General features: G+C 37.8%; 1 protein-coding gene across 2 annotated transcripts in view; it reads right to left on the bottom strand.

The window, feature by feature from the left end:
* Positions 1–15,018, bottom strand: part of ITGBL1 (integrin subunit beta like 1) — a 186,337-nt gene that overhangs the window by 91,903 nt on the left and 79,416 nt on the right. For both annotated transcript variants that reach the window (XR_015698170.1, XM_087726189.1), the window contains exons 6-7: positions 14,188–14,328; positions 9,835–9,981 (exon numbers count right to left, since the gene is read on the bottom strand). Coding sequence is in view for 1 of the 2 variants with exons in the window: in XM_087726189.1 (XP_087582315.1) it covers positions 9,835–9,981; positions 14,188–14,328 (288 nt within the window). In the remaining variant the exon portion in view is untranslated. The remainder of the gene's footprint in view (positions 1–9,834; positions 9,982–14,187; positions 14,329–15,018) is intronic.

Consider the following 15,018-nt stretch of genomic DNA (forward strand, 5'->3'; position numbering starts at 1 on the left):
AATCAACAAAGAAAAAAAGTTGATTTATCTGCACTCATGTTGTAACTCCGAGGAAAGGTTTTTGGAAAACATGATGTGGGAGCGCCTTCCCTCTGGAATGAGCTGCCCCCAGAGCATCGCATAATCCCCGACCTCCGGTCCTTCCGACGCACCCTAAAAAGTTGGCTTTTCCAGCAAGCCGGCCTGGCCTGAACAAAATAAAATAAATGATTGATTTAATTGTTAATTTTAATCTAATTTTTAAAATGTTATTGTTAATATTAATTGGGTTTGTTTTTGGATACTCTATCTAATTTCCTGTTTAACTTTTGTAATATGTGTTGTTTTTTTAAATGTTGTACGCCACCCTGAGTCCTTTGGGAGAAGGGCGGCATATAAATCCAATAAACAAACAAACAAACAAACAAACTTAGATGAGCATAATTATAGATAATGTGGTCTGAGATGAAGACGGATCTGTATTCCGGCATTTAATCTGTCTTTATGTAGAAAATCCAAAACAGTAAAAAGGAGCATCATTCTATCACCGTTCTATTATTGTGGATCCCCAGAGCAATCCTTTGGCTGTCTTCAGAATTGTGGTCATTTCTCTACCCTGCCTGCACTGTGTTGTAAAAATTGTCTGTGTTTTTTTCAAACCAAAAAAAAATCAAATCCCAAAAGAACTATTCTACAAATTGATTCATTTGATCAAAGGTCAATCTGAGCTTCTCGCAAAATGATTTAATAAATTGTGACTCTTTTATAAAATTGGTAGTTCTGCTCTCACATACTGTACTTCATCAAGTATGCAATCCACCCTTACTGACTTCATTCAGGATGCTCATCTGCCTGGTTATGTAAGTAGATACACATGCCTACTTAGTCATGTGGCCACTCTTGGGAACCAGCTCAGGCCAATTCTGACCCTTTGGGCTAGTTGTCAGATACAACAAAAAAGTTCAAAATACATTGAATTTTGCATTAAACCGGGTATTGTTCCGGTATGGTGCTCCAGAGGGCTCACCCGTCCGCCCACGCTACTTACCTGTCATTTAGCGCCTTCAGCGCCGAGCAGCTGGAGCATTGCGAAAGCTTGTGGAGGCCTCGCTGGAAGGTAAGACACACGTGTGCCCTGCGTGCATTTGCACGCGTGCCACGCGCATTCATGTCAAAGATGCTGGACCCCGTTGCAACCCTATCAGTTGCAATGGGATCTGGAACCCACCACTGCATACTACCCACTATTTGTTTATCAGCATTTGCACATCTTAAAAGAGTGCGCTCCCGCTACAAACTGGTAGTGAAGATAAGAGGATTTCATGCCTGCCATGGTGCATCTGCCAGTGAAAACGGCCCTCCTAAGCTCTGTTTTCACTGGCAAAGTGTTGCAGGAGGCGTCTCAGTTGAAAATGGAGATTGGGAGCCCATGTTCACTGGCAGAGCACTCGGGCCACCACAGGCGTCCCTGACACAAGTGATGTCAAGCTGGCAACCCCCACCCTGGCCACAGCCACCCCGGTGCCCCGAGCTCAAACACAACCCTGATGTGGCCCTCAATGAAATAGAGTTTGACACCCCTGCTGTAGATAGTCTTGTTTAAATTACCTATGTAAAAAATAGACCTTTTTCTAAGCTGTTACTATACTTCCTTTTCCTTCATTTTTGAGTCTCCAAATACCTTGATTCGCCCATTAAGCCTCTGCAGCTAGACAAGGTCAAGAAAGAATTACAAAGATTTTACTAAGATAATTTCAGTGCTCATCTGATCTGAGGTACATACTGAAACTTGGAATTGATAAAAAAAAAAAGTTCCCATCTATTAGTATTACTAACCGGAACGCAACATGCAATTGTCACAAACCTAGGGATTTCTATTTTCATACATTCCCCATTAACAACCAAATCATTCTTTCTGATATAAAGTATAGTGCTATTATAATTAAAGCTACCCCTCCAATTGTCTGCTTCTATTCTTACCTGTACGAAAGACAGGCATAAATGTGATAAATAAACTCTACTCTATAAATTCAGGCAACTTTCAGAAACCCATATTTATTTCTTTTTATTTCATGCATTAATCCATGCACTTGCCTATGTATTCCTCTTGCTTTCCAAGTTGTAAGCTTTCATATGTCACATTGGGCACACAGATATTGATTTCCAGTATTCATCTTGACTTTAGTTAATTAAGGTATTCACATAATTCTTTTTAGTAATACAAATCATATATAAACTAGAGTATCTGTCTTAACAGAAAGCCATAAACAGCATTACCTACCAAGGTAAGAATAATATCAATCACAATGTCTATTGTGGCCAGTATGTCAGAACCAAACCCAAATTTATCCAGGGCTTGGTCACATTAGTGTTTTTTTTATGAACTAGGATCTTTAATCCAGAGGCCATCTTACAACCAACATTTGGCTCCTATATTTCCACAACGTGGAGTTAAATATAAATAAGATGCTTGTATTTTAGAAAAATACAAGATTTGCAAGCGATATGTCTCCTGTAAGATTACATCTATTTATGTTATAAAAACTCTAATCTAAATGCTGACATATATAAAATAATGTCTAATGAAAATATATTTTAAAAGACTGATTTATGGTTTTACCAATGTTTCTTGCTCCTATTCTGTAAAATCGTCTTTAAACATTGGTGTGTATTTCCTCCCCTTTTATATTGGTTTTCTGCTCTTGTTCATTTTTGCTCATCATTTTACACTTTTGAATAAAGATGTGACTTAGAGCAATAGAAGAAGATTAAGGGCTTTAATACTCTAATTGTGCAACAACGTTGAATAGAATTATGTTGTGCTGTCATGACTGTTCTTTGAGCCCTGAAATATGCTGGAAATGAAGGCTGATTCATACATTATTATCTGAACAGCTTGAAGCTTCATAGTTATGTGCTGCATTTGTATCTTCTTCATTAACCTAAGGAAACGTACCATCCCTAGGAAACTTATTTTTTGTTTTAAAAAAAGAAACACTAGAAATTAATCAAGCATTAAGGTTTATATCTCACAAAATACAGAAAGAGGGAGGGAGAGTGCCTATCAAATTGTAATGAAATCATTTATGTAGAAACATAATTATTTCTTATTTCTCCTCTGTTTTATTCAGATTTCCATTTGCTTCCCAGCCCTCTTCAATGTGACTTTCTAAAAAGTATTTAACCCCCAAGTTAATCTTACATAAAAGTTAAATTGCTATATTATTTGTCTTCCCTAATTGAAACACGTAACACTGAATGAACGTTCATGATTTGGTCAATGGTCACATTCAATTTCATAAATATTCAACTTTATCTTTAGGGAGGTGGGAATAGCTCTATTTTTAGTACAAAATCTGCCATTTAAAACACCTTCAAATTAGTCACTCATGACTAACAAAAGTAAACCAGTCTGGGGACTCAGTCTACACAGTAAGGAGAACATAGAAGAATAGGATAGGAAGGAATCTTGGAGGTCTTCTAGTCTAACTCCCTGCCCATGGCAGGAGATCCTATACCATTCCAGGCAGATGGCTATCCAGTCTCTTCTTGAAAACCTCAAGTCATGCAGCACCCATCATTTCTGGAGGCAAGCCATTCCATTGATTAATTGTTCTTACTGTTGAGAGATTTCTCCTTAGTTCCAGACTGGATCTCTCTGTACCCTGTTTCTCTGAAAATAAGTCCTCCCTGCATAATAAGCCCAATTGGGGTTTTGAGCGCATGCGCTAAAATAAGCCCTCCTCCAAAAGTAAGCCCTCCCATAAAATATTTTAACTCATGCACAGCCGGTCCCCACCATTTCCTGGTGGGGGAAGGGGGAACATGCCCCACACACCCCACATGCACCTGCCATTCACATGGAGCAGCCTCACAGAGTCCGCTACCATGAACCCTAGTTACCGCACCTCTTCTCTGGTGGCCATAAAATGAGCCGCAGGCCTAATGATGCTAGGGCTGGCAAGAGTGTGCCACAAACAAAGACAGAACCTCCGGGCTGCGGGCCAAGGTTAAGGAACCTCCTGGACTTCAAAAATAATAAGACCTCCCCAAAAATAAGGCCAAGCAATAAGACCTTGTTTTATTTGGGGGGGAAACACAGTAATGAACTTTTACCCATTACTTCTTCTCCTGGTCAAAAGTGCTTGGGAAAATAAGTTGACCCCCTCTTATCTGCGACAACCCTCAAGTATTGAAAGTTTTTATTTTCTGTGGTATTGTGTTAAATTGGGAAAACATGATGACCAATGTATTTAGTCATCAGACATTATAATCCATAGTATCTCATGTTGGAATTGATAGTTGCTGAGTTCAAAGAAAAACAGGAACAAATTCTTAGTATCTATGTGCACAATGCAGTAATAAAATCATACCAATTTAAATTTAAATTTAAATAAAATCATACCAATTTAAATTTTTGAGAGTTCATAGACAGTCACCTTGTTTTATTCAATACAATACTCTTATCATATTAAAAAAACCATGTAAGTTGCTACAGAAATGGGTCCAAATGGAGCAGCTGAAAAATGAACAGGAGATATCAGCTTATATGTAAAGTAGATTACAAGGACTATATCAAATAATCACTGAAATGTAATAAAAATCTATTGCATTTGTTGTGATAGCCTTTTGTGATAGCCTGAAATATTTTAATGTGTGTAAATTCTTTCACTCAGTGACACTATTAAACTCATTATTCCAAAATGCTCACTTTGAGATCCACAATAGTGTGTCCTGGGAGGTTGAAATGGTCTGACATTACTTTGTCCTTGTTTTGAATCCTGATGTCAAACTCATCTTCATTCATTCTTTTGCACATTTGTTTCATTTGTTTCACATGGAATCCAGAAACACATTGCTGTTAGATAGAACAGAACAGAACAAAACAGAACAGAACAGAATTCTTTATTGGCCAAGTGTGATTGCACACAAAAAGAATTTGTCTTTGGTGCATATACTCACAGTATACATAAAGAAAAATAAAATAGAATACATTCTTCAAGAATCATAAGATACAACACTTAGTGAAAGTCATAGGTTACTAATAAGCAATCAAATTATACTAGGAAACAAATAAAACAATATAAATGTTAAAGATACAAGCAACATGGTTATAGTCATAAGTGGGGAGAGATAGATACTAGGAAGGAAGAGAAGAATAATAGTAATACAGTCTTAGTAGATAATATGACAGTGTTGTGGGAATTAGTTTTTAAGCAGAGTGATGTCCTTGTGTCTAGTTGTTCTGGTGTGCAGTGCCCTATAGCATCATTTTGAGGGTAGAAGTTGAAACAATTTATGTCCAGGATGTGAGGAGTCTGTACTTATTTTCACAGCCCACGTTTTGACTCGTGCAGTGTACAAGTCCTCGATGGAAGTCAGATTGATAGCAATTGTTTTTTCTGTCGTTCTAATTATCCATTGAAGTCTATATTTCTATCGTTTGGTTGCAGAACCAAACCAGACAATTATAGAGTTGCAGATGACAGACTCAATAATTCTTCTGTAGAACAGAATCAGCAGCTCTTTGGACAGTTTGAGCTTTCTGAGTTGGCGCAGAAAGAACATTCTTTGTTGTGCTTTTTTGATAACATTTTTGATGTTAGGTGTCCATTTTAAATCTCAAGATATGATAGAACCTAGAAACTTGAATGTCTCTTCTGTTGATACTGTGTTGTCCATTATTGTAAGAGGTGGTAGTATAGGAGGGTTATAAGAGATGATGGCATATATCATATTAGAGAAAAACCATGTGAAGGAGCTTCGGAATTTATATGTGATGGTAAAGAGGACTGAGCAAAGAAAATATCTGGGTTAGTTGCAAAGTTGCAGCTCACAAAAGATGTGCCCTTTAATAACATTTCTTAGTCAGAAATGCTCCTCTTGACCGTTCCTGATGTTTAATTCATAAATGTTACAATAGACTGCTCAGAAAACATAGTTCTGATTACTCTTCAGATCATATACTGCAAATCTTTGCCTTTTTGCTAAAATTAATTCTGTATTCTGCCCTAGGCTCCTTGAAGAGACAAGGTAGCACATACAAAAATCAACACCACCATCTCTCCCAGCCTCTAAAAATGGTCATTGTGTATTAAATGCATCACATAAACTGGTGGGATTTTTTTTTGCACTGTACAAGTGCATGATTGGTTAGCAATTTTTCTTAATTTGAATCCAAATCTAACAACAAAAATAGTAATATTCACAAAACAATGTGAGAATATTTCAATCTCTCAAGTTATTTGAGTTTAAAGTGTCCATTCAGAGAAAGACTGCTTCTGAACTACTGATTATCAAAGATTCAACAATACTGTCTTGCGTGTGGAGAAAATTGTAAATGCTGACTCTTTATAAAGAAATTATTTCTGTTTATATTTTCATTCCCTTTGACTCTTACTGTCTGAAAATTCCCCATCACTGTATGTGCCATAATTGCAACTCTTCATAACATTTATGCTGGTCTACAACTAAAATAAAGATTTCATTGATGTTCAACAACACAGGCTTTTGATTCTAACTTTAGCTATTTTTGTTGCAGAAGTAATTCATAGTTATCGCCCCTAAATTTTATATGTATTATTACTTATGAATTATTATGCTGTTAATCTACTAATTTCCCATTATTCTAATATATTATCATTATACTTAAATAAAACAAATTTGTCATTTCATATATGTATATAGGTTATTTTATTACATGAGATTTACATACAGTACCTTTTTAGTGAACTGTACTCCTGCATTTATAAATAAAACTAAAATTAGTAATTATGTTCATCATTAGATACTATAGTAAAAAGTCAATAATCTACCTGCTAGAATTAATTCATAATTACTAATTCATTTGCTCATAATTTAAGAATGTTGCACTCCTCTTTTCAAATATCCTCAACTTAATAATCTATGGAGAGAAAGCTTGATATTCTTAGTTCATACAGTTATAAAAAAATTGAGTGATATCATCTAGATCTGTAAATGTAGACACAGGTACATGAAATCATTCTACTTGTAAACATTCGGTTGCAAACCAACCAAGTCCCATGATCCCTATGCTACATGACTATAGTGGCTACAGATGATGATGGACAAGGCAAGGAAAGAGTGACAATGTGATACTGAGCATAGCAATCAACAGGCCTAATTAGCATTCTCTTTAGCGGTAAGCTGAGCACTCCATATGTTCCAAGAGATGGGTGCATTTCTTGATATGATAAAAATGGTAATAACTGTGTGGATTTTAAAGGTAAACATAACCTTTTGTTATTAAAAAGTGAGTAAAACAAGGAAGCATATCCATGCATCAGATCAGATGAGAATGTCTCAATATCTGGAAAACAGCCAATAGGTGAATTATTCTGCTGGCTGATTAAGGGAATTACTTACAATGGACTCAAAATTAAACTAACTTGCAAAGCCACCTACGTAAAACCTTGGGCAATAAGAAAGGTTGTTATATCCTACACACACACACACACACACACACACACACACACACACACGATATTACCTCAGAATATAAAATATATTAAGGTGAATTAATGTGCTGGGATAATAAGTAATTCTTCTGAAAGATGTTTCAGCTTCTGAAAAATCTGAGTTAGGAAAAACAGTAGTTCAGAATTTGAAAGGAAGTGAGATAAGGAAGACCATTCTCCCGTATCCTGTGATGGGATTCAGCCAGTTCAGGTGAACCGGTTGTTAAATTGCTGGCTGGCCTCACCCCTTCCTGCCCTGTCCCTTCCAGGAGTCCCCCCACAGCCCGTTTGTGCCCAAGGAGGTTGCAGGGAGGCCTATGGCGGGGGGGAGTAATCACCACATGGAAAGATCAAAAAACCCACTCCTTTTTAAATAACAAATCAAGGATCAATATTTGAAAACCAGTAGGTAAATACAAAAAACAAACCCATAATTTCTTTTTCCCCCCAGAAGTTTCAAGGAGCATTCCAGAATAGTCTTCAATTACACTGTAGAATTTACTTGCTTCCAGTAAAGACCTTGCTTTTAATGAAACCTAAAGACTTGATTGCAAATCTCAGTGTCACTTTTCAAAAAGTTTAATGTTAAAATTATAACACTACAATTTCTGTAAGAAATGTCTGTGCTGCACTATGCAAATTTCCACATTTAACATTTTGTTCTAACCCGTAACACTAGAATGATCAAGTGAAAGTATTTTTTTAGCTAATTGCTTTATTTTATACAAATGCGGGACACAGTTCAGCAAACACTTTTTCAAACTACAAATAATCAGGTGAAGCTGCAACCTAGTCAGCTATGTAGCTTTTCATGGCACAACTAATATGGGTTCAATTCTACCCCTGAAACAGTTGTTCAATTCACCTAGAGTCTTTATAATGCCATGTATAGTGAAGAGGGCAAAGTTGCTAATTATCCAGTGTATGTTAATACATCACTTCCTCACATTTTGCTGTCAACCTTTGAGACTGATGCTTCCTGAATAAGAATATTTATTACTGTATTTTTCAGAGTATAAGACCTTCTGAAGTATAAGACGCACCTAGCTTTTGGGGAGGAAAACAAGGGGGGAAAATCTGCTTCTGCCTCTCAGCCATTTGCCTCCTTGCAATAAACAGCAAATAGTACAGACAATATACACTGTTTGTAGTGTTACATTTCAGACTATACTTGTACAGATGCTGTTAAAATTCATGTGCTTTCCAGAAGTATAGTTATTCTCTGTTATTTAAAAGAAGATACAATAGCACTGGGCCTCTTCAGATCAAGCATTTATTTTAAAAAGTTTCTTAATTTTGTTAAGCTGTCTAGAACAATAATAAAGCATTTAAAAACAAGTCTAATAATTTGAACAATCTATAGGCATTTATAGTTATTGACTTACCTTCTTGCAGCAAACAGCAAACAGCCTGATTAGCACAAGAAAAAAAATCTGCTCCTGCCTCCCAGCAATTTGCCTCATGGTGCAACTAGCAAGTTTCACTTTCAGTTTAAGTGCCCTTCCGATCATCAGCTGTTTCAGACTGCAGGGATTGCTATAGCCTATTGCAGCCTCGCAAGCCCCATTTTCCCCATTTGCTGCAAGGAGGTAAATTGCTGGGTGGCAGAGGCCAAAGGGTGGGGGCTGGTGGGTTGGTGAGGCTACATTCAGTGTATAAGGCGCACCAAAATTTTCACCCTCTTTTAGGGGAGGGGGAAAGGTGCATCTTATACTCCACAAAATATGGGGTACTTAAAATAGTCTGCCACCCCTAAGTGGGCAAGATTGCACCACTAACTATGTGTTAAAAAAACCATGAACACAATAACAAGCAAAACATCAGGTCAGCACACAATTGTTGCAGATACAACACATAGTACATTGTTATTATAAAATATGAATGAGACAAGTAATTTCTTCACGTCTTTTGAACTAAGCATATTCACTCCCTACTGAGCGCTAATGGAATATTACTTTCACAAGTTACATGATGCGGCAACATGAAGGATGACTTGAATCATGAAACAATCATGAAGAACTTTTGAGCACTGGGTTTACTGAATTAGAACTTTGGAGGTCCCAAGCCACCTGCTGATGCTTGCCATTTAAAGTAGCAGGCCAGGGAGGAAACTGAGCAGGTGGCAAAGTCTACATGATGGATTGCTCATCAGGCAAATCTGAGCCTCATTGTTCCACTTCATTTGATTCCAAGATAACATTAAGCAAGCAGCCAGCAGTGCTGGGGACCTGCTCTAATCTAAAACAAATATTTGACTGTAAACTAATGTACATGCTTGGCGAAACTAAATTGCTTCCACAAAGGTTCATTTGTGGAAGCAGTTTAGTTTCACCAAGCATGTACATTATGATCATCCAGGAAAATCCAAGTAACGTACCTCTGCCAGAACATGGAAGATGTGAATCGCCTTGGCATTTCCTAAGGCTCTCTTCAGGGGAGATAGGGCAAGACGTTGGATGCTCACACTTCTTCCCCGTCCATCCAGTCTTACAGTCGCATCGTCCACAGTTACACTGGCCGTGACCTTAACAGCAAAACAAACATACATATTTCACCTCCATCTCCATACAGTAGTCTAAAATATCTGAGCTTCTGCGTGAATGTTTCTTGAGTCAGTGGAATCAGTACTACTTACCTGTATTTTTCAGACTATAAGACGCACCGGAGTATAAGGCACACTATGATTTTGAAGAGGTAAATTAAAAAAAAGGTTTTGCACTCTGCAGGCTTACCAAACCCTCTGCACGGCTTGTGTTTTACAAAAAAAAAAGGGGGGGGTCAGGTTATGCAGACCTTTGGGAGGCTTGTAGAGTGCTCCTGGGGGCTGGGGGGGGCAAAAATAAGCAAAAAGCAGCCAATTTTTTGCAAACACGGGCCATTTTTTTTTTTGCAAAAGAAAGGGGCATGCAGTGGCTTTGGAAGGTTTGTAGAGTGCCCCTAGGGACTGGGGGCAAAAATGGCCCATTTCTTGCTCTTTTTTGCCCTCCCCAGCACTCAAGAGCACTTTGCAAGCCTCCCAACTCCTCTGCATGTCCATTTTTGCAAAAGGGACGGGGTTTTGGTGGGCCACAAATGCTGTATTCAGTGTATAAGACACACCCAGATTTTCACCCTCTTTTTTGAGGGAAAAAAGTGCCTCCTACACTCCGAAAAATGCAGTATCTGCTTGCTACTGTTTCTGTGGATTATATCATACTTGTAACTTCTTTCAATGGCCTTTTATATTTTTTCTTCAGGAGACTTTGGGAGCACATACATATATTCCCATATCTTTGCGCATAGCCCGACTTCTCAAGCATCCTGTATCTGGCACTTATGTAACTTTTTAAAATCTTTTTCATCTTAGAGCAAACTGTGATACAGCAGTAGGATAGCAGCCAAAAGTCCATCTCTGTTCCAATATACCAAACCAAAGATCTGATATAACCTTTTAAGCAGGGGTGAAATCCAGCAGGTTCTGACAGATTCTGGAGAACCAGTTGTGGAAATTTTAAGTAATTCGGAGAACTGGTAGCGGCAAATGCACCTCTGGCTGGCCCCTGAGTGGGATGGGAATTGAGATTTTGCAGTATCATTCCCCTGGAATGGGGTGGGAATTGAGATTTTGCAGTATCATTCCCCTGGAATGGGGTGGGAATTGAGATTTTGCAGTATCATTCCCCTGGAATGGGGTGGGAATTGAGATTTTGCAGTATCATTCCCCTGGAATGGGGTGGGAATTGAGATTTTGCAGTATCATTCCCCTGCCACACCCACCAAGTCTCACCACACACCAAGCCATTCCCACAGAACCAGTAGTAAAACTTTTTGAATTCACCACTGCTTTTAAGTGTTTCCTATGTAAATAACTCACTATCTAACAGGCAATATCTGAAGCCCAGGATTGAACTATGGAGTTCTGGGTGTTTTCTGAGTTTGTTTGCTTGCAGATCTGTTATTATCCAGGAATTTCATTGAGTAGTGAAAGATCTGGAAACAACCAAGCTCAGAGAGCACCAGTGATCCCATAAGACTTTGTATTAAAAGTTCAGCAAATCAAGGAGAAAGGTTCTGTCTTCCTATTTAAGCTATGGGGATTTAAGACTCCCCCTTTTAAAAAAAATGATGGCTACCAAAGCGTATACTTCCCTAAAATTACAATGACAAAATTTAGAGACCTAGCCAAGACTATGATAGGTAAGAAATAAGCCATTTGGGGTCTCCTAGATGAGGAGCTTTCAAAGTTTTATAGGCCACAGAACATGTTAATGTAAAAAAAAAAAAACCAAACCTTGAGCCTCCTGATAGAAAATTAGATCTCTAATATATAAAAAATTGCAATCATCTGCATTCAGATACAACAATACAATAGCAGAGTTGGAAGGGACCTTGGAGGTCTTCTAGTCCAACCCCCTGCCTAGGCAGGAAACCCTATACCGTTTCAGACAAATGGCTATCCAACATCATCTTAAAGACTTCCTGTGTTGGGAAATTCACAACATCTGGAGGCAAGCTGTTCCACTGATTGATTGTTCTAACTGTCAGGAAATTTCTCCTCAGTTCTAAGTTGCTTCTCTCCTTGATTAGTTTCAACCCATTACTCCTTGTTCTACACTCAGGTGCATTGGAGAATAGTTTGACTATTTCTTCTTTGTGGCAACCCCTTAGATATTGGAACACTGCTATCATGTCTCCCCTAGTCCTTATTTTCATTAAACTAGACATACTCATTAAACTAGACATACATGTAAACTAGATGAACCCCCCCCCCCCATTTTTGTCCTTAATCTCTTATGGAACTCTATCAAATTCTTGTGAAAGAATTCTTTGAAGACTATCTCCATCCTGCTAGCTGTACTGGTAGAGGGCTGATATGCTGTAACAAATGGGGGACAAAGGTTTGTATAATTCAAACTTAGAAATTTGCTTTAAAACTTCCTGGGAAATTTGTGTACTCTGCTTGAGTTTCCTGATGGAAAAAAAACGTGTAGAAGTAGAAAATAGTAAAATGAAAGAAACAATCCACCTTCTATCACATCCCTAACATGTGTATCAGAGATGGTGCTGCTGGTTCACCCCAAATCCGACAAACTGGTAGTGGTGATGGTGGTAAGCTCCACCCACCCACCCGGACGCTTCTGCACATGCACAGAAGCATTACACGAGCGCATGAGCGAACCAGTGGTAAAATAAATTGCAACCCACCATTGATGTGTATAGAATGATAAAAATTTACATGAGTTTTCTTCATAGGAAATTGGGGTACAGGAAAGTGCATTATAGCCCCCATTTCTTATTTTTTTCCTAATCCTTAGAATTTATGAGAGAGAGGGGGGGAGAGGGGGGGGAGAGAGAGAGGTTATTAGAAGGAGATTTATTTCTTCCCAGTTGGAGATTTTGGTAGGATCTCTATAATAATATGTACTATTTAATTCTGGACTGAAGAAGACAACTATCAGCAATTTGGAGTGAAATGAAATATTGAGAGTATAGGAATCTCCAATGGAAACTCCACCAGGTAAAATTGAACGATAGGGTTTCCAGGTTTTCAGTATAGAAATTTTAAATTAACCCCAAGTGTTTCATTTAATTCTAGGTAGGCACCTAATTTACAAGCTTATTTATTATAATTTCCAGATGGTTAATTTGAATACATTTTTTGCAGACTTTATTTCCTCCTTATGTTTTCTTCTTCATAATTGATGAAAAAAAATTCACCTGTCAGGCACTGGCTCAGTTTATTCTAAGCCAAAATGATTTCATCTACTTGCTTCCTTCTGATTCTTCAATTGCTCCATTGGTACTTGGCTGGCATGAATGGGTTGTTAAGGATGTTTAGAGAGCCATTATGGTAAAGGTAGATGAGATTGGACTAGAAACTGAGCACCTGTGAGTCTTAATCTTTTCCCTGTCTGAGTGACTTTGGATCAGTTGCTCTGTCTATCTCATCCCATCCAATTGGGTTCTTGTGGGGAAAATAGAAGGGACCATTTTATCTGCCACCTTGAGTTATATAAAATAATGGTGAGTAATAAAAGTTTGTTCACTATTTTGGACATAAAGGAGGAAAAGTCGCAAGATACTGGACTCCATGCTTTGATATTTTGTATTAAACACTTCAATGTACCTACATATTTTATTTATTTTTCAAAATAATATAGCTGGCCATCTTAAAACACAAGGGATTCTCAGCATTGAAGCTGTAACTGCTAGATGGTACTAACTTTGGGTCCTTGGTACTCTCTGAGCTTGGTTGTTTTCTTACAGATGTTTCATTCATGACTAGATAATAAACATAGACCTAGAACTGATAAAGTAACTTAACATGTCTGCAAGAAAACAACCAAGCTCAGAGACCATCAAGGACTCCTCCGCACATCAATTCAGAGCTACAAATATTCTCTTTCATACGTACTAGTCTGACAACTCAGGGGAATATGAATTCATGTGACAAAATACAGATCCAGCCACCAGATCACTTTCTGGAAATCTTGTGGAATGAGATCATTTTGTTCCTCCACATAAAAGGGACAAAGGCAGGAAATGACAGAATGTGGAGTCACGCCATCATGCAATCCTATGACTTATCTATTTGTATCTGGAAGTCAGGACACAAGTTTATAATTGTGGCATAAATAGGATTGTAACAATATATGTTATTATTTGGGCTCTGTATTATTAGAGTTTCCACTGTAAAGCATATTAGATCTTCCATTGAGATCACATTAAGTCCTTGAATTATTTCCTTTACCTGAACAGAAATCATCTGAATATCGATCATAGGCTGCCTTGCAGTTGCGTTCATCACATTCACAAGTATCTCCATGAATATCTCCCCAATCTCCAGTTGGGTCAACATCATGACATATGCATTCACCACATACACAGGTTCCTGCAACAGGAAAAGTTGATATTTAACAGAATCAAAGAAAAACCAACAATTTTATATTTAAATGAAATATGACAAGGCTGGGCAATCTTTTCATAGCCAAATGCCCTGAAAATAAGGCTTGCATTGGCCACAAGGGTATGGAGGATCCAAGGGAGGAGAGATGCAATTTTAAAAATTGTTTCTACATATATATATTTTAGATAGGAAGAATTTAAACCAAATTTGGTTTTAGTCCCTTTTGTCCATACATTCACTGAAAAATCAGAACTCAAGAAGAATCAGCAATTAGTCTCTACATGTTAACTATATTCTGGGAACCTTCAAAAACTGAGAGGCTACACAATGTTGAGAACTGTTATTCTGATCATGTATAACTATTGAGTTAGCAGCTGTGTTTCAAATGGCTAGGAAATTTATCATTCCTGAACACGTTAACTAGAGGAAATCAACATTTGCATCTGAAAAGGGTGCATGCAGGTAGATTCTAAATCACAATTATTCAGTCTTGATTATCTCATGGGTGTAATATGTGGGTGTGGCTAGGTTTGCTTTCCTGACTTTATATTTTCACTTATCCTAGGTACCATAAGTTCTTTGACTCCTTGTAAAGAGCACTACCTTCAGCTCTTTGGGATCTTTCTCCAAAGACCCCCTAGAAGTACCTGCACACCAGAGGTGGGTTCCTACCAG

This window comes from Thamnophis sirtalis, unplaced genomic scaffold, assembly GCF_051295495.1.
Source record: "Thamnophis sirtalis isolate CommonGarterSnake01/CBP01778 unplaced genomic scaffold, rThaSir2_p1.2 scaffold_12, whole genome shotgun sequence".
Taxonomy (NCBI): domain Eukaryota; kingdom Metazoa; phylum Chordata; class Lepidosauria; order Squamata; family Natricidae; genus Thamnophis; species Thamnophis sirtalis.